Source organism: Heloderma suspectum, chromosome 3, assembly GCF_057233095.1.
Source record: "Heloderma suspectum isolate Gila_16-S chromosome 3, 16-S_ref, whole genome shotgun sequence".
NCBI lineage: Eukaryota > Metazoa > Chordata > Lepidosauria > Squamata > Helodermatidae > Heloderma > Heloderma suspectum.
This window is the reverse complement of record NC_139460.1, coordinates 257,098,390-257,121,573: the sequence shown is the minus strand read 5'-3', so window position 1 is coordinate 257,121,573 and position 23,184 is coordinate 257,098,390. Positions and strand designations below refer to the sequence as shown.

At 42.5% G+C, this 23,184-nt stretch overlaps 1 protein-coding gene across 1 annotated transcript in view; it reads right to left on the bottom strand.

Annotated features, from left to right (window-relative positions):
* CFAP43 (cilia and flagella associated protein 43) overlaps nt 1–23,184 on the bottom strand; it is an 84,944-nt gene that overhangs the window by 40,170 nt on the left and 21,590 nt on the right. The window contains exons 9-21 of the mRNA XM_084846382.1: nt 19,984–20,115; nt 18,235–18,351; nt 16,150–16,230; nt 14,474–14,622; nt 13,549–13,652; nt 12,790–12,930; nt 12,035–12,204; nt 10,478–10,630; nt 8,683–8,813; nt 7,989–8,154; nt 7,410–7,520; nt 6,425–6,502; nt 373–498 (exon numbers count right to left, since the gene is read on the bottom strand). Coding sequence (XP_084702508.1) covers nt 373–498; nt 6,425–6,502; nt 7,410–7,520; nt 7,989–8,154; nt 8,683–8,813; nt 10,478–10,630; nt 12,035–12,204; nt 12,790–12,930; nt 13,549–13,652; nt 14,474–14,622; nt 16,150–16,230; nt 18,235–18,351; nt 19,984–20,115 — 1,659 coding nt within the window. The remainder of the gene's footprint in view (nt 1–372; nt 499–6,424; nt 6,503–7,409; nt 7,521–7,988; nt 8,155–8,682; nt 8,814–10,477; nt 10,631–12,034; nt 12,205–12,789; nt 12,931–13,548; nt 13,653–14,473; nt 14,623–16,149; nt 16,231–18,234; nt 18,352–19,983; nt 20,116–23,184) is intronic.

Sequence of the window (23,184 nt, the reverse complement as noted above, 5' to 3'; positions counted from 1 at the left end):
TGCCAGCATTTAATCTTCCTGCGTTCTAGTTCTTTGCTCTCTGTCCCAGGGGTCAGCAACATGGTGGCTGTGGCTGATCCTTGAGTGCACCCTTGATCGCCAAGCTTTTCTCTACCTCTGTTGAAGTCAATGGAGTGAGACTGCACCATTGACTTTAACAGAGTTGAGGGAAAGGGTGCCCTGCAGAAGGGCGAAAATTCAGAGAAGGGGGTGCTCCCAACATTCCCCTCCCACAGCAATTTGTGGTGCTGCCCAAGACACTTTTTTAAAATGTCACATGTGTCCGAAAGCTTGCCTAACCCTGCTCTAGCCAATGCGTCTTTCTGTTCTGCAGCTATCAAATTAAACTATCTCCCCACAAGTTGACCATACCCTTTCCACTTCTGTTTCACTATGCAGTTGCTGTTTCTCCTGTTCTTCTATGTCCAGGTTGAATTCTTGTTGGTCCAGTTTCTCAATTTTGGGTACCTTTGAATTTTCCAGCATCATTTCCTGAATCTATTTTTTTTTTAAAGAAAAAGGGTCAGTGAGAAAAGATCAGTGAGGGAGGCATGTAATGTATGTAAAGCAGCGGTGGGAAACCTGCAGCTCTCCAGATTTTTCAGACTGCAGCTCCCATCATCCCTGACTATTGGCCAAGTTGGCTCAGGCTGATGGGAGTTGGAGTACAATAAGATTGGAGAACCAGTGTTTCCTCATGCTGATATAAAAAGTGAAGGGCATCACCAAACATGCATCACCAAACATATTCCGCTCATGCACTGGGGGGATATTCATGACAACGGAATGAGAAACATGTTGGAGTATTATCTGGATTTTCATGGAATCAGCTTTGGTCCATCAGAGACACACAAAGCAAGAAAAACTGAGTGTATGTACCTTAGAAATCCACTTTTCATGGGTCACACAGTGCTTGAAAGCAACATACTTCCGGGTTGGGTGGGGGGAGTAGAACTGAACATCATCAACCCGGCAGATGCTACTCAACCAGCAAGAGAGGCTTGTTTCCCACCACTGTCCAGGCTCCCCACGGCTACCATGTTATTAACCCCAACAGCATCTAAAGGCTCCCCATGACAGCACCCCACCAGTGCTATTTTGCCCCGTTCCAGCCATTAGTAAGGGAATTAGAGCTCCCACCCCCTTTCTCCTTCTCCAGGGAGTAAATACAGGGGTCTAGCCACTTCATCCATTGACAGTCTGCACCTCTGTTGCCCAGTCATAAAACCCCAGTTGCACCCTTCCAGGGAGTAAATACAGTGAGCTAGCTGCTTCACCCATTCTCAGCCTGCAGCTTCTGTTGCCTGCTTTCCCCCCATTGAGACTCTGTAGCGTCCTTTTCCCATTGACAAAATTGGAGCCATGCTGTTTCAAGTACTAGCTATCTAACAAAAGGAGGCAGCTAGAAGCGGGAGCCTGCAGCCCCAGTATTTTGCTGTATCAAGGTGGTACTGTGAAAATTAAAGAATGCAGGACAGGGAGTAGAGGAGGCAGCCAGCAGAGGCAGCAGGCGCGCTAGCAGAGGGAGGCATGTCCAGCCAGCCCTTTCCCTCTGTGCAGAGAAGCAGCAAAGTAACACAAGCATCAGAGAAGCAAAATTACACAAGCATCAGAGAAGTGGGGAAGTAACGGAAGAACCAGAGAAGCGCATAATCATGGCTTTTAATGGGGCTGGGCTGGGAACTGGTGGCTAGTTATTTCCACTGATGGAAAGGATGTCCAGTGCAAGTCTGAAGGCACGGAGGAGCGCTCTAGTGCTTTGATGAGTTGGAAAGGCAGGCTAGTTACTCTAGCTATCTAGGTTACCAAAGTCATGGCCAGGTGAAAGACACATCCCTAGGAAAGCCCAATCATACTGAATTTAAAGTGGAGGGATGGACACACAGCAGCTGAAGTGCAGAGGAGCTGAATTAAAGAAAAACAATGGAGTAAAAGTACTCTGCAAAAATGTGGCTTCCCCACAGATAAACTCTGGGGTGGCTGCAGGCTGGCCATGATGTCATGTGCTGCAAAGGACCTCCAAACAGTCCCAATCCGCAGCAAATCACCCATGAAGACAGGCCCTAGGAAGTACCAGGAAGCCACAGCCAAACAGAATGCTGGAGTGCATCTAACGATTGTCCCTTGGGATTCACACCTCAATGGCAACACTTCGAGCAGCCTCCAGTTACTTGCTGTAATATTTGAATTAGCCCTAAGGACTGCAATGGTGCACCTCCATGCTGTTCTCCAATCCCATAAAGGAAGGAGGAAAGCCAAGTGTAATTAAAGGACTGTACACTAAACAGCTGAAGATAAGCACCTGACTTGGCCTAAACAGTCTACTCTGCAGGTTTCCAATAAGAAGCAACACGTGCATGTGAATAGGTTATTGTTGCTAGATATGCAGGGGCTTGCTCCTTTTTGCATGTGTGTGATAAAGCACAGAAAAAAGATGAAGGCTTTGAAATTAAGCCACACACTAGTTGCTCATCCACTCTTAAATGCCCTTCCTATGCAGCTGAAGCTGCCACAGGAGCCTCTCAGGACACTGACATGGGGAAGATCCACATGATCTCTTTTGCTCCCAGAGTTTGGTCATTCACATCAGTGCCCATCCATGTGGGGTCTTGTCGCGACCAGGGAAAGCACGCATGCCCCAAAGCCTCCCTGGCTCCTCCACAGAATCACAGAATAGTAGGGTTGGAAGGGGCCTACAAGGCCATCAAGTCCAACCCCCTGCTCAACATAGGAATCTAAGTCAAAGCATCATCTTGAATGCCTCCAGTGTGGGAGAGCCCACCACCTCCCTAGGGAATTGGTTCCATTGTTGTATTGCTCTAACAGTCAGGAAGTTTTTCCTGATGTTCAGCCGGAATCTGGCTTCCTATAACTTGAGCCCATTATTCCGTGTCCTGCATTCTAGGATGATCGAGAAGAGATCCTGGCCTTTCTCTCTGGAACAGCCTTTCAAGTACTTGAAGAGCGCTATCATATCTCCCCTCAGTCTTCTCTTCTCAAGGCTAAACATGCCCAGTTCTTTCAGTCTCTCTTCATAAGTCTTTGTTTCCAGTCCCCTGATCATCTTTGTTGCCCTCCTCTGAACCCTCTCCAGCTTGTCTGCATCCTACTTAAAGTGTGGTGTCCAGAACTGGACACAGTACTCCAGATGAGACCTAACCAGTGCTGAGTAGTGGGAAACCAGTACATCCCGGGATTTGGAAGCTATGCTTCTATGAATGCAGCCCAAAATAGCATTGGCCTTTTTTGCAGCCACATCACATTGTTGGCTCATATTCAGCTTGTGATCGACAACAATTCCAAGATCCTTCTCGCTTGTAGTGTTGTTGAGCCAAGTATCACCCATCTTGTAACTGTGCATTAGGTTTCTTTTTCCTGGATGCAGAACTTGGCATTTATCCCTATTACATTTCATTCTGTTTTCTCCCCAGCGCTCCAGTCTATCAAGATCACTTTGAATTTTGTTTCTGTCTTCCAAGGTATTAGCTATCCCACCCAATTTTGTGTCATCTGCAAATCTGATCAGCATTCCCTGCACCTCCTCCTCCAAGTCATTAATCAAAATGTTGAAGAGCACTGGGCCCAGGACTGAGCCCTGCGATACCCCACTCATTACCTCTCCCCAGTTTGAGAAGATCCCATTGATGAGCACTCTTTGAGTCCGATTCTGTAGCCAACTGTGGATCCACTGGATCGTTGTTTCATCTAGCCCACTTTGAGCTAGTTCGCTCATCAGGATATGATGGTTTCATTTGTATCAGATCCAGAGTGGAGTCAATGATCGGTGCTCTGCTTCCTGGTTGGCTGCCTGATCTTTCTCTTTAAAGGAAATATAATTTGCAGAAGTCGAGATATATTATGTCCACAGCATTTCCACAGTCCACAAAGGAGGTTACCTGATCAAAAAATGAGATCAGATTCATCTGGCAGGATTTGTTTTTGACAAATCCATGTTGGCTTCGAGTAATCACTGCATTGTTTTCAAGGTGCTTACAGATGGATTGCTTTATCATCTGCTCCAGAAGTTTCCCAGGGATTGATGTCAGACTGACTGGTCTGTAGTTCCCAGGTTCCTCCTTTTTGCCCTTTTTGAAGATAGGGACAACATTAGCCCTCCTCCAGTCATTTGGCACTTCACCCATCCTCCATGATTTCTCAAAGATAATAGACAGTGGTTCTGAGAACTCTTCTGCCAGTTCCTTTATTACTCTAGGATGCAGTTCATCTGGCCCTGGAGATTTGAACTCATTCAGAATAATTAGGTGTTCCTTGACCATATGCCTATCGATCTCAAGCTGCAATCCTGCCCCTTCAGCCTGTACTTCGCCTTTGCCAGGGGGGTCATAGACCCTCTTTTGGGAGAAGACTGAGGCAAAGTAGGAATTGAGCACTTCTGCCTTTTCTTTGTCATCTGTTATCATTTTGCCATCCTTATTTAATAGCTGAATCACCATTTCTTTCCTCTGTCTTTTACTATGCATGCATCTGAAGAAAGTCTTTTTGTTGCTTTTAGCATCCCTTGCTAATCTCAGCTCATTCTCAGCTTTAGCCTTCCTGACGCTATCCCTGTAATTCTGTGCTACCTGCCTGTACTCTTCCTTTGTTGCTTGGCCTTCCTTCCACTTCCTATATGTGTCCTTTTTTGTTTTCAGGGCATCTCTAAGGTTTTTGTGAAGCCACACTGGCTTCTTCTGTTGTCTTCCACCTTTTTTTCTTGTTGGAATTGTTTGTAATTGTGCCTTTAGAATTTCCGTTTTTAAAAACTTCCACCCATTTTAGACTCCTTTTCTCGTTAGTTTTGCTTGCCATGGGACCTTATTTATCATTGTTCTGAGTTTATTAAAATCGGCTTTCCTAAAATCCAGGGTACACGTTTGGCTACACTCAGCTTTTGCTTCCTTTAGAACCAAGACTCAAGTATAACATGGTCGCTTTCCCCCAGAGTTCTTGTAACTGCTACTTGATCCACTAAGTCATCTCTGTTGGTTAGGATCAAGTCAAGGATAGCCGATCCTCTAGTTCCTTCCTCTACTTTCTGCAGGAGGAAGTTATCCGCAACAAAAGTCAGGAATTGGAGGCCCTTGGAGGGGCCATGTTTTGCAGAATTTACCTCCCAACAAATATTTGGGAAATTGAAGTCCCCCATTACTACTACATCATGCTTTCTTGAAACATTGGCTATTTGCTTTTCAAAAGTTTCATCCTCGTCTTCTTCTTGATTGGGTGGCCGGTAGTAGACTCTGACCACCAGGTTCCTTTTATTCTTTGTTCCATTTATTTTAACCCAGATGCTCTCGAAGGGGCTACCAAGCTCATCCTCCTGTATTTCTGTGCAGAGATATGTATTTTTCACATATAGTGCAACTCCACCTCCCTTTCTGTTCCTCCTATTCTTTTTGAACAAGTTATATCCTTCAATTGCTGTATTCCAGTCACAAGAGTCATCCCACCAAGTCTCAGTTACACCTAACAAGTCATAATTTCCCTCCTGTATTAAGAGTTCAAGTTTGTTCTGTTTGTTTCCCATACTCTGGGCATTAGTATATAGACATCGAAGACCATGTGCTTTATAGTCTGGCTTTCTTCCTACACGTTTCTGAAGACTATTACTGGGCGCTATCAGAGCTGTTCTCTCCGTTGCGGTGCATGAGCCTTCGTCCGTTGTTACCCCCAACTTTATGTCTCCCTCCCCCGTAGGATTCAGTTTAAAGCCCTCCTGATAAAGTTCTTCATGCTGTGGCCAAACACATTCTTCCCAGCCTTTGTCCACATGGCGCCTCGGTCAAGGAAGCACTTAGCGTACCACTTGCCCTCCCAACTGGCATGCACAGTGATACACTACGTAAGGGGAACCCTGACTGTTATCTCCGATCTGTGATCAGAGATAAAGCGGGGATTCCACAGCACACCATTCTCCTTCCCAACTGGGAGGGGAAGCAATGCGCAGGAAAATCCCTGCTTTATCTCCCATCACAGATTGGAGATTACAGTGGGGGTTCCTCCCCGTGCCCCCGGTAGCTTCCAGGCAGCAGTGCTTGGGCAGGTCATATGGAGCAAGCCCAAGCCTCCATGGGCTGGATGGGGAACCTCCATAGAGGTTATGGCCCACAGACTGGACCTTTCCCACCTCTGTGGGAAAAGGGTCCCGATAGAACAATGGATTTAAAGGAATATCTAAAAGCCACAATGAAGTGGGCAGTGTTATCATAATAAAGGATAAAATGGAGAGGAGGAGGATAATGTAAGCCGCCTTGGGTTCCTTGCAAGAGGAAAAAAGGCGGGATATAAATGCAATAATATAAATAAGTAAGTAAGTAAGTAAGTAAATAAATAAAATCATAATGTCGCAATGGCTTTGGGGAAGCTGAAGGACAATGCCTTAATAGTGTCTCTGGAAGTAGTCTGACAACTGGTCCACACGTACCTTTTTACGGAGCTCTTTAATTCCACTTTTTATTTCCTTTCTCATTTCAGCAAACTTGCTAGTCTCATCCTTGATAGCCTGGAGGGTAACAGAGAGACAGATGGTAGAAAAGAATAAGAGGAGTGGAACAGAAAAATAATTAACAATACAATCTTGGGTATATGAAGCAAAGCAAAGGAAAACTCTAATGGGGATTATAATGTGAAAACCCAACTATCTGTATTTTCAGTCAAAACAACAACAACTCTGTTGGCTCTTTCATTTCCCTTAGCAGTGAGATAGACCAGAACTGAATCTGTAACATGCAGCAGGATGGGGCCCTTCCAACCAGCAGATCAGCTTTCATTAAGTGTCCCAATCTTGATTTGCATGTGCTATTTCTAGTATGGTCTACTGCAAACTTCCAGGGAGCGGCAAATGAATTTACTGGTTTAGATATCGCATTCCTGGTCCAACAAACCATGATTTGTTGGACTGGGAGCTAGCAATGAACTTGAGCACTCTCTTGTTTCTTTCCACCACCTCTGGCATGCTTTTCTTCAGAGGAAAACTTCCTGGTTTGTTAAACCATAGTTTGCTGTGACATCCCAACTGGAAACTACTGCTTGAGAGCTCCCTGCAAAGCAGGACTGCAAACCTGGACCAAGCCATGTTTTAAGTTTAGATGTCATTGCAAACTAACCCCCAAAAGTCTTCTATGAAGCTAGACATGGGAACCCTCAAACGTGTTGCACTTTCCCAACCCAGCAAAACATGGTTTGTTGGACAGGGAATGTGACATCTGAACTGGGCCAAAGAGATACCAAACAGAAATGAAAAAAGGGACACTAGCATAGATACAGCTGAAGTTGCTTGGCTTTCAGTTCTGATCAGTTTCCACAAGTTTTTTTGATACTGGTGTACTTTAAAAATAGGCTTTTTTTTGCAGGGTAGCATGACAATATGACAAGTTACCATTAAGACTTTACTATAGTACTGAAAATACCTTCACTGCTTTCTGGTCTAACCATGAAGTTTCACCAGATTTTGCTTGGGTCAGAAGATAGTATTCATCTTGATCTGTCATTTCAACAATCGATCCCTTATGGAACCTCATCTAAAAAATAATAATTAAGACAGAACCTGATATCCATTGACTTCTCCTGCAATACAATTATCTGCAACTCAGATATTTTTCAATATTTATATATAGCTGGTTACATATTTGATCTATGGTGTAATGGCTTTTAATATCTGTTTCTTAATTTTTCACACCACATTACTTTATGCATAGCGTTCATCAGTCATTTCCCCACACCTTCCCAGCTGATCCATATGCACAGACACTCTTCCATGTATTTCCACACATATACATCACAGGTCCATATAGCATTGGATATGCCATTACCATACCTAGTTTCATGAGTTTTATCCCAGAAATGAAAAAAAAACCCTGTCAACAAAAACAATAAGAACAAAGATGTATATCCTTTACAAGAAATCATTGTTCTGATTCTACTTCCCAGCTTCCCTCCATCCAATACATTTTTGCTGCATATCTTAATACATTTAAGAAGTGTAAGACCTGAGAAGTACTCTCAAAGGATAATTCATATGTGGGTTTTGATGTCATCGCCCACTCTGGCATGGACCTTAGAAATGAGTTTTCATGAAAAAGATAGTTGTTAAGCATGGTAAGAAGATACATCCCGAAGTCAACTGCATCCTTCATTTTGCGCTCTCCAAGCTTCCTGGGGGAGTGAGAAAAATGAGAGGAGAAAATTGGTGAGATTATATTGTTGCCCTTAGTAGATTGATCACATTTTTTTCAACCAATCAAGGATTGTAGCTGTTCTTTTTTGACTGATGTAAAACAAGTAGTTACAACAACTGATGGTATACTATCTCAACATTTTCCAAAGATTTTACCTTTGGACAATTTGCTTCTTTTTCTTCCTCCCTTGTAGAAATATTCATGTCTAGGCAAGCTGGCATCACACAGTCAGTCTACATACCCGCAGGGATCTCCTGAAGCATCCCACATTCTATGTATTTTGTGGCAGAGAATACCTATTTCTACAGATAGTAATGAAATCGTAGCATTTAAAATTAAAAACCTCAAAAATGTTTGGGATTAGATAATAATCCTATAAGTCAGCAATGGAGGATACTGCATATAGAGACAAAGTAAAATGTTTACATTGCTGTTGAATAGTAAAATTCAAAGTCTGAACGTCTGGTTTTACACCATACATAGGTATTCTTGAACTCATACATACTTCCATTTTAGGCAAACAAGTGCTCCATCTTGCATGCCATTGACAAGCATATGTTGCCCATCCAATGAGAATGCCAGTGATCTGATTCCCCGTCCATTATATGAATGGCAGTACTCTCGAGCCAGGACATCCTGAGAGAGGGGAAAGGGAAGAGAAAAAACCCACTTTTACCTGCTGGCCAGGGTAGTCATTCTGGAGAAGAGAAAGATCAGATTTGGACAATCCTGTGGGTGAAAAAACCCATCATTGGTTCTTCCTCTGCCTCCGCGTGTGCTGTGCGTGTGACTGTGATTTGCATAATTACCCGCGATGCAGAGCGGGTTGCCATGTTGTCTGAACTTGACATGTGGCAGGGGTGACTTCTTACCCATCACACAATCCATGGCTTGCATGCTGCATCACCAGTAATTATGCAAATCATGGTTATGCACGCAGCATGTGCACGCAGCATGTGTGGGGGTGGAGGAAGAACTCACATTGGGTTCTTTTGCCCCTGCAATCATCCAAACGCGGTCAGTGATTAGGGAGTAGTGAAGAGATTGGGAACATAGGGTACTATCCATTTATGCAATTGATGATAGCGTAAGCAACCTCCTTGGAAAACCCTAGTGCTACATCGATTGTGTAAGTGTGGCGGCAACATTGTATACTGCCCACTATGTCTACACAGGCCCAGTTTGTTTAATTATTGCAATTTGTAGCCCAACTGACCAAGCTTGGGAAGGCTTGCATTTGAAAAGTAAATACATATGAAAATATCTGGTGTGGCCATGTCCGTTTTAATGGTCATGTTCATGTTTAAGAAAGCAACACTGTAATTTAGGGACCAAGGCCATGGTTTAGAGCTACATATTCACATGAGTTTCTTACTGATGGTAGATGAGTCCTGAAAGTGCATGAAACACATCACTTTTTCATACTTGGAAATCGGGAAACCTATTTCACTGGACTTTCTCACTAGATTAGTGGGTGCATATTTGCTCTGACAACTTTAACCATGGCTGATGCTAAGTTGAGACTGAAGGGGGTATGCAAGCAAATCTTCTCATTAATCAGGGTTAAAATTAGTTAAGTTTAAACATAGTTAAGCTTATCAGGGAAGGTTGGGGAATTTATGCATCACAGAGGAAGGGTTGGGAGACTAAGCACATCATCCCATGACCAGTTCTCCATATCTTAACAGTAATTGAGTCATCTGCATCAGCCCATTCAATGTAATGTGTGGAATGGGGTTCTTGAACTAGGGCCTCCAGCAGCCAGTCTCCAGTGCCTTAGCTCATGTGCCACCAGCACTATGATTTTCAGAAAAAGTTCCATGGGTCAACTGTGCCCTATAGGCTTCAGTGCCAGCCTGAATATGTATTTATCTATTAAAATTATCTTCAGACTGCTCTTCATCCAAAGTTATCAGGGTGGTGCGCAAGGCATGAATAAAACTAATCATGCTAAAAACACAACACACAGTTAAACAACATCATAAAAACAAATGAGAGCAGCAAAAGAGCAGAAGAGACTAAAACCATAAACCAACTTTAAAACGACTGGGCAAATAAATAAGTCTTGGGCTGGTATGGAAATGCTTGTAAAGTTGGTGCTTGTTGAACTCCTGAAGACAGGGCATTCCAAAGCCTGTATTCTAATGTGTTTTATTATTTTAATCTATTTTAAATTATTTTTGTAAGCCGCCCTGAATGCCATTTTTTGGCAGAACAAACAGTTAGCTTAAACACCAATAAAATTTGTTTGACCGCTCTGATGAGCACAGGTTGAATGGGAATTATACTCTGACAATTACCATACTTGAAGCATCATGGATAAATAATAGTCCACTTTCTGCAGCTGAAGCTAACCACTTCCTGTGAGGTGACAAGCGCAGGAAAGCCTGTCCAAACTGTTTGCTTGGTATCTTTTTCTCTGAAACAGTGATTGGCTGGTCTTTCCAGGTTATCTGTGAACCAAACAGGTAATTACATATAGCAGATACAATGGAAGTAGTATTCAAGGATGCTCATGTCAAATAATTAAACAAGAACAGAACAGAACAAAACAAAACAGAGGGTTGGGCATTTTATTGTCTCCAGACAGAGCCAAATTAAACCTTATGCAGACTGTTCCTTGCAGCCCCCTTGGTTTCCTACTTACATCCCCATTTACTATGCTGCCCCCTATGAATAGACCAACCTCTCCTCTTCTCATCTACAAACCTCCTCCAGCCCTTCAAATCTCTCTTCAAATCCCATTTCTGCAAAACCATTTCTTAGATCGTTACAGCCTCAGCTTTTCCAACCAGTCTGATCCTTGTTAGTTCTGTTCACCCTGTGTTTGATAATCCTTTGCCTTGCAAGCCCTGTCCCCTTCTTTCAGCCCCTCCTTCTGTAGGCCCTGTTGGCAGAGACCACGTCGCTTCTGTGTTTTATACAGCTCATTCCTAAATGTAACACAGAAGTAGTAGCTGCTGCCCAAGACTCCACAGCCTTGCTTTCCCAGTGAGGATTTCATGATTCCCAGGTTTCCTTTTTCCTAGATGCACTGTGCAGCATAACACTGCCCACTGCAGCCTTTCAGCTTTGTAAACAGAGCCCTCCAGTATCCTCACCTCCTGCAAGGCAAAGTTGGGAGGTTGGCTGCAAGTGCCCCATTTGCAAAAGAATGCGGTGGCAGGTCCTGAGACTGCCAGGTCCTGGCATGTGTCAGTGATGATAATTTTCTGGACATCTAGGAAATCAATCCAGTTATTCCAAACTATTTGCACAGTGGATTTGGGAAGGCTATCATAACATTAAGGTTGGTCTGCTGTGGCACATGCAGTGTCAGCTACAGAAGGCATGTAATCTGTTGGAATGATTGAAGGACTGTAATTTGGTTCAGAAGGAGGTTTTGGTTACCTGTAAAAGATGTACACTACGGGTCAAGCTAGATGAAATATGAGAAGTGTTATTGTACAGTCTCTTTGAAATTTTGTTGTTGCTGCTGTTGTTAAATCACAGCCACACGATGCCCCCAATTATTATATTTTTTAAAATATTGATTTTTTAAAATTTGGAACTGGAGGTTTGATTTCTGACAAAACTAACAAGAGAGAGAGAGGTTTCTTTCTTTCCCTGCTGTGCCTAGACTGCTTGGTTGCACATTATCAAGTGAGTTACGGAGGATGGTTAGAATAGGCCAAGCTCTTGCCAGTAGGGGCCAGGGTTTGGGCTGGTTGTTTACCTGTCTTTGAATAGTCTACCCCAGTAGCTGCTTGTGGGAGTGGGTGGTGGTAGCATCTACTGATTAGTTAGAAACATGTGCTGCTGGCTTACTTTGTAAGGCAGGTGCAGCAGAATGTAACACTCCAAAACCAACACGATACCTTTGTGGAAAGCTGATATTTACAGATAAAAGGTGCCTGGCTAGCATAGGCAAACACTGTGCTGTCCTTTCTCATGACCAGAGATGTTATAGGGAACTCTAATTCATACGCATGCTTCCGAATTACATTGTCTTTCAACATCCCTCTTTCTGTGATGCACTCCTCATTCTCTGCAGATTTAAAAAGAATCACAGTGGAAGAGGGAAAGACAGAGAAAAGTTACTTCCATGTCAGTAGTTTTCTGTCTGAAAATATCAGTTATGAAAAAGTACAAGGCAAGTTTAAGTTCCTTGATCTGGGCCTATTAGAAGAAGACAACTAGGACCTGCACTAAAACGTTGCACAGTGGAGTGTCCCTGTTCAAGATTCTCTTCAAAGGGCCAGCCAGCCAGGCATGCCGTTTTCCATGATATACCATTCCATTCCTATTCCCCTACTTTTTGTCCCCAACATATCCCAACAGTCATTCTATGTTCACTGAGCGTGCTTAGTCCTCCTCACTGAACTGTTTTGGTTTCCCCCCGCCCACCCCACCTTTCAAGATTTTTCCCCTAGAGATTTTGTTGTTGTTGTAAGTCAGCAAACATTGGGTTTCCCCAAGCCTACTGATACCTCCCTCCTGTGCATGGATGGTGGTATTTTGGTGACATAAGGGTCCACAGTCAGATAATACTTTTTCTGTTAGTATATATGATTGTCAAAAACGGTTTGTGCTGGACATAATAGCACAATGTCACACAAGATTTCATTTTTACCCAAAACAATCTTTGTAGGAAGATTAAATATCTCTACTCTTGCCCTTTTGATATCTGGCGGACAAAGGAGTGCAATTACTTCAGATGATTCCTTCTCTATATCATAGAGTGAAGTCAGGTCAACAATCTCACTGCTCAGTGCTAAAATGAAAAGAAGTCAATATTTCAAAACAGGTGTAACATCAAATTAATATTTCCCCTTCTATCAGTATATAATATTTAAAGGCCTGCAAAAACCAAGCTATGATAATGATTTATTTTACTTAATTTAGTTCATTTATATTCTGCCTTTCTTCTATCATGGAACTAAAGGTAATGTTCATGGGGTTCCCAGACTGCTTAGAATCAACAAGGCGGCTACAAAAAAAATCTGAATAAACATGCTCAAAACTATGATACATTAGTGGTTAACCCCAAGTGATCAAATAATGAGCCAGTCCTCAAAATCTTGATGAACACGGAAATTGTTTAGAAACATTGTTTTCTCTACTCTCTGCAACACTGACTCCAGACTTTCTGCTGCAGCTATATAAGCTAAACATACACAATTATGTTTCAAGGAACCAAAGCGAAGATTCTCAGGGCATTTGCAAAAATCAACAGACTTGAAAAATGGCCCATAAATGAAGGCAGCATGCAAACCAGATGATATTCTCTTTCAAGGAGAAAGTTAATTCTCAAATAAATCTTAATCATATCTATAAACAATTACCATTGGCATATACAGGAAATAAATATCTGCAAATGCATATATATTACCTACACATCCAAGGACTTCAAAACACGTTGAGGGCATAGCATTTAAAATAAAGATATTTCCATCTGTAGTTGATGTTATGAGAAACTGACCACTTTGTTCATAGCTTTGGAAAAAAGAACAGCAAAAGCAGTACATTAAGATGCAAGTACAATTTTTGACTTGAAACATGGTAACTGACGCAGCCCTTAATGCCCACACTGATCCTAATTATTTACAATGTGAATGTCTGGAATTTAGATTATTTATCCCAGAAATGCCTATGTGATTAGGGCAGGTTTGGGCAAACTGTTCAGCTTCACATTACTGTGCAGTGGATCATCTACACATATAGCTGCATTTCAGTGATGTTTGAGCTGCAGCTCTTACTACTCCTCGGCATCATATTGGACATTAATACATCTGCTGGTGTGAAGTGGAATAAAGACAGTTCCAGCTTGAAACATAGTTTTAAGCTACTAGGTGATGCCCAACCCTAAGCAGCAGACAACTGGTGAAAGCTGGAGAAGTGCTGAACCCAGGCCCAGGCCTTTATAGAGGCAGCACCCCCTGTGCTAGATCCTTTTGAGGAACTGCCACCCTTAACATCAGGGACCTCATGCTCCCCAGTGCCTGGTAGCTAGTACAGGCAATACACAAGGTGGGGCCTGAGTGAGAGGTGACAGAGTGCTAGGCTCCAGCCAGAGAACTACCCCTTTAAAGTTCTTCACTCTTCAGGAAGGGGGAGGAGCCTGGAAGGGGAAGTTTGGCTCAAGAATGAAAGGTCCTGGGCTCCATACCCTTTTCTGGCAAGTAGTCTTCTTGGAGGTATCCACGGTCCTGAAGCTCTAGCCTGAGCTACCCTCAGGTATCTGTCATACCCAGTGGGCCTCCTCTTGTGGTCAGGACCAGACACTCTTCTCTGCTAAGCCCTGTTTAACTACTTACTGCAAAAATTGCACGGGAACCTCGGAAAGTAGAACCCGATGAACAACCCTAGGAGAGTCAACATCAGTAAGATCTACGAAGTAGACTTGGCCCTTTTTAGTTCCCACTGCGAGACAATGAGAGGACAGGCTACAAGCCATTGCAGTGACCTAGGGAAGGAACAAGTGACACTGAAGGTCTCCATGATAAGACTATATATAAAAAGATTCTAGGATGATAAGTATTCTCATTTTCTCAAGCATAACTTATCTTTCATGGGGTTTGAAAGACAAATCCACCTAATCTTGCATGAATCATTATTAGACCATCCTCTGCACAATATTTTTTATTAGGGATGTTGCCCAAACTTGAAATTAGGTGGTTTGTTAGGAGAATCTATTATGTTCATTTATTTATTTATTTATTTATTTATTATTAAATTTATTAATCGCCCATCTGGCTGGTCACCCAGCCACTCTGGGCGATGTACAACATACAATAAAAACAGTTTAAAACAATAATGCCATATGTGTACCGAGCTTTGATGAACTAACTTTCAAATGTTGTTGTTATTCAAACTGAGATTGATTAGAGCGTTTGTGCAGTCTGTATGACTAAAGTAATGTAAATGTCCTGTTTGCAATGCTTATGCAGTGATGTCACTTAACTCCTAAGCTTGCCAAGCCAATCAGTGTAAAATTGCTTCTTCACCTTATGGCTAAGATCAAGTGTGTGTAGTGTACAAAAGTTTGGTTGTGAAATCCTTCAACATACCAATCACGTTTGAAGAAAAAGCCATGTAGGTTAGTATCCACACCTTGTTCAACGTGTCATTTTCACTCATGGCTTTGCTTCCTTTCTATACCCAGCTAGTCAACCAAAGCCATTTTTCTGTAGTATCAGACAGACTTTTTTTGTTGTTTGGTAAGTAAAATTTAACGTTAGACTTCGGTGCTGATGGGTGGCACTGTGAGGGCGCTGGAAAAGGAATCCAAAGAGGAGGAGATGGGGAGTGGAGCAGCACAGCTTGGGAAGGCTGGTAGGGGAGGAGGAGACCTGGGCTTTGGCAGATGGAAGTGCCTCTTCTGCAGCTTCTGCTCATGCCACGGCCACTCACCCTGGCTTTAGCAGCTCCATACCAAGTGTAGGGCAACCATAGGGCATGTGAGAACAGCCAATCAGAGGAGAGAACATAATATAGTTATGCACTTTGTTGATGCACATTTGCGACAATTTGTATATAACCGAGATCTTGGACTAATGCAGAACTTTAGTCCAAGAGTGGATGGAGGAATTTGTAATTTGACTAGCAAATTACGCTTTCTGCTGGGGTAGGTTCATCCATCACTAGTCCTTATTTTATTACATTTTTTCCCATCTTAACACATTTGCCTAGGCAACTTCTTCAGGGAAATTTAAAAGCATGCAACGTAAAACAGCATGAATCCATAATTATAAAATCTTATAATATATTTCTCACTCCATACAGGCTCAATTTTCCTCTAAAAAATAGACTGCTTATTTTTCCTCTGCCAAAAACTCTACTGGAGAATTTTCTTACCTGAAATATTTGTGTGTGTCTCAAAACAGTATGTGCTTATTCTAGTGCTCTGTTGGGCCAATCATATTGATGGCATATATAAGGAGACAGATAATACATCTTATTAATTAAAAACTCGAATTCCATTTGTGTATACCAAGGTGTGTAGACTTAGCTTGCTGATAAAAGCGCCATTGTCCAATTGCCAAACATGCACCTCTCCTGATTCGGCTACAGACTACAATATAAAAAAGGGGGCGGGGGGAAACCCTGTAAGTAAATTAGGAGAGAAAGGGAGTGGTTGTTATAGAAAACAAACCAGGCTGATGACTTGGCATACTAGTCATGTTGGTACATCAGTGCACTCTACTTGCTTAGTACAAGTTTACGTAAGGGCCAAACTAGATGTGGTGGTAGTAATTCTGGGTGCTTAAACAAGGAACTGCCCCACATGTACATAGAAAGGGGGTGTGGGGCCCATTTTTTTTTAAGGGGCTGTGGAGGTGAAAAGCACAGAATGCCCCCGCACCCTGCAACTACCCATGACTTATCTTCCTGAAGACCCACTCTTCAGGCACTTTTGTCCCATCTGGGACTGTGATATCAGAAGTTATCCTGGCTCTGAGAAAAGCATTTAGGGAGAGGGGCTTGAGGGTGGTAAGACACAGGAGGAAGGAGGGTTCAGCTCCCCTCACTCATGAACCTTCTTTGCTTTTAAAATTAAACCCAACCCCCTTTTCTATATGATTACGGCAGTTACATGCTTAAACACAAAGAAGTACTGCTCATCTAGTTTGCCCATAAGATAGCTCACCGTTTAGGCAAATAATACCTAGGGAACAATAACTAAGGTGGCACAATAATTAAAGTAGCCATCTATTGACATGGAAACTGGCACAGCTGCTATTGATTTCAAATAGGAGTCTTCTGGTCTGAACCGTTGTAGTAGGATTGAAACCCCAAAGCCTACCACTAATACAGCATACAGGTCCGGTATAAAAAGAGTTTACTCTAGTTCTCAGCAGTTTTTCATTATTTTGGAGATTTTCCTTTTTCAGAGTCTACATCTAAACCTTGGATGGTAGTCAGTGTATTCCAGATTAGCTTCCAATGGAGGGAAAATGGCAAGGATCTACCTGCGGTGATAATGGCTAACGTCAGTGCTTATCGTCCTCCTCTTATTCCAGAGGATGATGTAAATGTACAACCACTTATTTCAGAGGATTACTACTCCTCAGTAAGTTATTTGCTGTCATAATGAGTACACAAAGAATGTGCTTTGTTATTTCAATTTATGACTGTGAACCATGAAGCGGAGGACAAGCTAGAAATTATACCATCTTCAGGGCCACCTTCACACATGACAATTTTTCTACATGGATATAACTGCAATGTAGGGCAAGGCATGCCTACTGTCATATATGATGAATGCACAAATTTATATTACTGCACAGACTCTGGAGACTATGACTGGGTTTGCATTATCACGGAGGAAAAATAAGTCACAGTGGCTTATTTTCCCTCTGCACATGTGCTGGTTGTGAGCCGCCTAATTGGCATAATTACCCTCTCCGGGCGCAGGCTGTTGTGACATCTGAACCTGGCAACGGTGAGTGGCTTGGGGTGGTTTACAAACCACCCTGAAACCCTAGAACAAGCCATAGTTTCAGGGTGGTTTGTAAACCACTGCAGCCACCCACCCTTGCCAGGTTTGGATGTCATGACAACCCACACCCAGCGAGGGTAATTATGCTAGTTAGGCAGCTTGCAACCAGCTTGCATAGGGACAGAAAATGAGCCACCGTAGCTTATTTTCCCTCTGTGATGGTGCGAACCCTCCCTATGTTATCTATCACTCTGCTCCCTGTTTATAATACCCTAAGCAGAAATGTTAGGCTTGCTAGGAAAATGTCTTTTCCTTCTCCAGCAGCTGAACTGAATGAAGGCTGGTTAGCTTCCATGTCATGGTTCTTGTACGCTGGAATAACAAGCTCACAAGCTGCTGGTTTGCTTAGATTCATGGAACTCCTTATGTAGTTGCTTAGATTAAATGTTATGCAAAATAAAAGCCAAATTGCAATAATCAAAGCAGATATAAACTTTCAAGTTCCATTTAGAAACTGGGATTATAATAACCTTCGCAAAGGAAAACTGCAACATAATAATGGTACCAGGGACTGTTATATCCCTGAAAATTCTGTATTTTCTCTTTTGCCATTTAATAAAAGTGATAATTCCTTACCACACAGTACTTGGTTCCTGGAACAATAAAATCAGCTGCCACGAAGTGGCTTATACTTGCATCCAACAATAGGGTAACAACTTCATAGCTATTAGGATTAAAGATGCAGACTGATCCCTGTTAAATGGAAATTCATTAAGGGAAGAAAAGAGGAAGTATTCAATCAGGATCCATATCCTTAATTATTTTAGCAAAATACACCCATCTTTCTCAGTTAAAATACTGACAACTATATTTTAAATCAAAGTGACTAACACACCATTAGGTAACTTGTTTGTCTTATGAATGTTTGTAATACTTTGAAAAACTGGTTGCCACTTATACTAACTACTTCATCTATGTAGCACCCATATGCAATTCCATCAAAATTTTAACAACTACTTAATAATCCTGATTAACTTCTAGTATTTCACTGCATGATAAGAAATGGTTGTGGCTATTTCCCCACAACAAGGAGAAAGTATGAAGTACCCAGATGTTGAAATCTTCTTCGGAAGTCTTTCTCCAGGAGCCTCCACCAGGTGAGGCGAGGCGCTTGGCTACTACGGAGATGACCTTTTCAGTGGTGGAACTCCAGTTGTGGAATGCTTTCCCCAGAGAGGTTCCTCTGATGCCCACATTATTCTTTGTTTGGCATCAGGTGAAAACCTTTTAATTTGCCCAGGCATTTAAAATACGTATATTCTAGTTTTTAACACTGTTTTGTAACTTGGTGGCCTATAAATGCTGCAAGGACACAAACATGTATTCCTTGCAGGCAGAAATAGCATTCCCAAGCTGGATGTTTCACTGGGGCTCTTGGATGCCTACTTAGTGCTCTTCCAGCACTAACTAAATCCAGTTTAAAATAGAAATCAGTCCTTGTGAAATGTGAATCTGGAAGAGATAGAAACCCTTCCAGCAACACCACCACAAGTAAAACGTGTGCTAAAATGCAAGTGTGAAGAGCATAAGAAACTTGCTAAGAGCTATTATGCCCTCTGCCTTTGATTTTACTGAAGCTTATGCCCACAGTTAATTTTAGATGTATGAATTAGGAATCAATCTTAAGGGCAAGGAGTCTGAACGACAGAACACTCTGATCTTGGAGGCTCTGATCTACCCAAAGTCTTGCTGGGCTCTTGCCAACAAGGTGGAAGGAACAGAAGTTTCTGTTTCGGCCCCTCTGCGGGGCTATTTTCCATTTCAAGGAAAAAAATCCTCAGAGCTGGTCTAAGTTGCCCTACATTGTGGGGGCATGGTTGGGGTATGACAGAGCTGTGGATTCAACAGATCCATGACCTCTCCTTCTCCACCCTCTGGTATGCCCCCAACATACCCTTCCCCCCACTCCCCGAGGTTGGAGTTCCAACCATGGGGAGGAAGCCATTGCGGAGGTCTGTCTGTCTGGGAGAGGAGGTCCATGCTCAGGTTTTCTTCTCCAAAGATGGAGTTCTATCTGGTCATGGAGAGAAAAATCTGCACAATCCTATGGCCCCTGGTACACTCTCCTCAGGACTGTACAATTGCTCTCTTAATCTGCTGCTTACTCCTTATTGGTATTACTTAGGTAAAAATTAAAGTTAGAGGAAGTCAGCCACCCAGCATCATCTGATCACTATCATTTCCCACGTGTACTGCATGCCCACTGACTATGTATGTCCCCATGTTATAGTGATTATGGGCTTGTTTTATGATGCACGAAAGAATCCCAATAAATACAAAAGCCAGAAACCTTATTTAGTGGTACTTTAGCCTTGGACAATATACCTTTTCTGTTTCTACCAATAAGTAAACATAATCAGGGGAGAAGATAAGACTTGTTATTGGCTCCTCCATTTCCAGGCAGTCTTCCATCTGAAAACTTGTGCCTTTGAATTTGTAACAACGCACAAAACCATCCTAGACAAAAACATACATACCATAGACAGTATAATTAGCAGTACAGTACCCAGACCAACCAGTTATCCCAAATTTTTTTTAGGAAATTCAGAGAGTGCTTGGAACTAAACTAGATCAGATGTTGGACATCCATGAATGGATCTCCCATCTTCAAAAAATTGCTTTCAAAATCAGAGGGGCGTGTGTGTGTGTGTGTACTGATAGGTGGAATTACACTGGGACAATTGCACAGGGTGTGTACATGTGGTGGTGGTGGTGGTGGTGTTAACCCTTTCCCCCCAACACTGTTTTCACCAAACACTTGGTACCCTACCAAAACAAGCTACTATTTGTTCTGTTCAGGAGAACACACATGAACTGGCAAATAGCAATTTAGGAAGGGGCAATTTAGATTGGGAACATGGTGTAAGATAAAAAGTTAATCCCTGCCCTCCACCAGTGCTGTAGTCCTGATCCAGTTTGTTCCTTACCCTGCCATTATTGTTTTTAATTTAAAGAAAGAGGATATCCAATGATAGATTTTCAGTGTCTCATCTAATTTGGCCCTTAGACCATATGAATAGGCAGTCAGCATCTGCACATTTGGTGCAACTCCAGGATTGCATTATGGGAATCCTAAACCTTCCCTGCTTGTCCATTTAAGTCACTAGAGGAGAGGACATCTTGCTTGTTGGCCATTGAAATAAAGAAGCTTTCCAGAGGAGGGGAAGAATGAACCTTAAGCTTCACGTCATATGACTCCTGGGTCCTATCAAAATGTTACATGTTAAGGCACATTTGACAAACAAGTGCAGACAACAGTATAATGGACTATAACGTCTCCTATTGAATAAGAAGTAAGATTTATTTTCCCCACAGTGCTTGTTTCCCAGAACAAAACCAGCCAATAGGATCCATATATCATTTGCATCCAATATTGTTGGATGTACCCGTTGTAGAAAGACTGCGGCCCAGTTTGGATGTAATGATTTCATTACATCTGAACTGGTGCGTTCATCTGACAACAAGTGTGGTGCTTGTGTACTCTGCCCCCACCCCTTTGTGCACCTTAATGCAATACTTCCAGGGTTTGGTAAACTGCGATCTCCCATCATATCAAAACCAGGAATGTGTGGTTTAAGTTCTGTCTAAGTTCTTACACACAGAATCAAACCACGGCTTGTAATCCTGGTTTGTAGTTTCCATTAATCTTCCATATTAACATGGCCTTCTCAATGCCAAATTAGATGTGGCAGTGAGCAGCCACATTTGTTCTCCATGGGTCTCCCCTGTTCACGTATAAAAATGGGATATGCACATTTTGTTGTAAACAGTAACCCTCCAACTTTCCATTTTAGATGTGAAGGGGGCAGACACATGAAAATCAAACGTGGCTGCCTTCATCACATGTATTGATATGGCTCTCAGTTGACTTCAATTAGAGTGCTTCTGTATTATTCTTATATTCTATAAGACCTTAATGTCTTCTGTATTAAGATGTTTGAAACCATTATTTACATATCGTTACTTTATTCATGTGTTTGCATTGCTCTTTTTCTGTTTGCAGTGCTCTACCATTATGTAATCACAGGGCACAATTCAGTATCCTGATAATCTCTCTTCTTATTAAAACTAAACCAAACATATTCTTAGTCCCTAAAAGGCAGTGAAGATAGGGGTTGAATGTGTGTGGTAATGCCTGGTGAAGTGGAAATGTGTAGGAAACCGTCTTCTGTGTGAGTGCTGCCTGTAGGATGATGCAGCAGTGTAGCTAAGCCACTGAGCTACACATAGTAAGCCCCCCAGTTTGAATCTCCCCCATAGTAAGCCCCCATGAACTTACAAGATGGCCTTCAGCAAGCCACTCTCTCTGGGCCTCAGTACCCCTATCTGCAGTGTAGGTGGTGATAATACTAACATCTTACTTAGTTGTTGTGAGACTTACACAGCTAGATGTGAAATGTTCTGAACACCTGAAAGCCCTATACAATTTATTATCATCATCTTAGAACAGGGTGGGAAACCATTGGTCTATGGGGCTGGATGTCACTGTGGAGCCTTCCACCACAAGGGGAGCATTTTCCAGATGGTCATAGCTAGTGAGCAAAGGGTTAAACCTCCCCAAGCACAGTGACACACTCCCCCTCAAAAAAATTCCCCTCTACACAGCCATTAGGCTTTTTAAAAAGCCTTCATTGTTCTCAATAAAGGCTTTTAAAAAGGCTAATTGTCACACAGGACAGGGAGAGAAGTGGGGAAGAGAGATAACTTAATGGATGCATTGGCAATGTGAACTGTGCCTGTGCTTATGAGAGGAAAAGAAGTGTGGGGTGGCTCTGACTCAGCCTGCCTTTGGGTCTAAGTATGCTAACCATTGGCATGTGGCCTCCAGAAGATTTCCAATGAGGGAATGCAGTCCCAAGAGGACAAAAAAGATTCCCCACCTCTTTTAGAACGTGGATAAATAGTTGTGGTGGTACTGTGACTTCTGTACTCCACATAAATCTTTGTCCTTCCTCATGACTTGCAGACATAATGGCTGCTGGGTTGTGAATGTACTGTATGTGTACTGAAAGGCAGGAAGGCTCACTTGTCCAAATCAGATGATACTATTGAGATTATGTAACTTCAAGAATTGGTATGTGATTTTGCTTGCTTTCCTCTTCCCTCCCCATTCCTTTTTCCTTTTGTATCATATATATTAGATGATGACCCTGCAGGCAAGGACTCTTATCTTTCTGATCTCTGTACAGCACTTAGAAAATTTAAGGCACTTCATAAGTGAATACTACTACTACTAATAATAATTCAAACACTTTATGGAAAATAAGTAAAACTACACATTTGATTAATTTCCATGATTTCAACAGGTTACAGAATTCATCCTCTACTCAGTGCTGGCTGAGTCCCTGGTTTCGCACAGCGCACATTGTCTCCATGGGGACGCTGGGCGAAGCCACTTGGCAGGTGCTGGAAAGAGTGGCCACTCCTTCCAGCACTGGCTGAGTCCCCTGCCGCTGGCATCTCAGATCTGAGATAACAGCAGGGCTTCCTCCAGGGGGCAGGGCTTGGAGGCTAAGCATCCGCCGC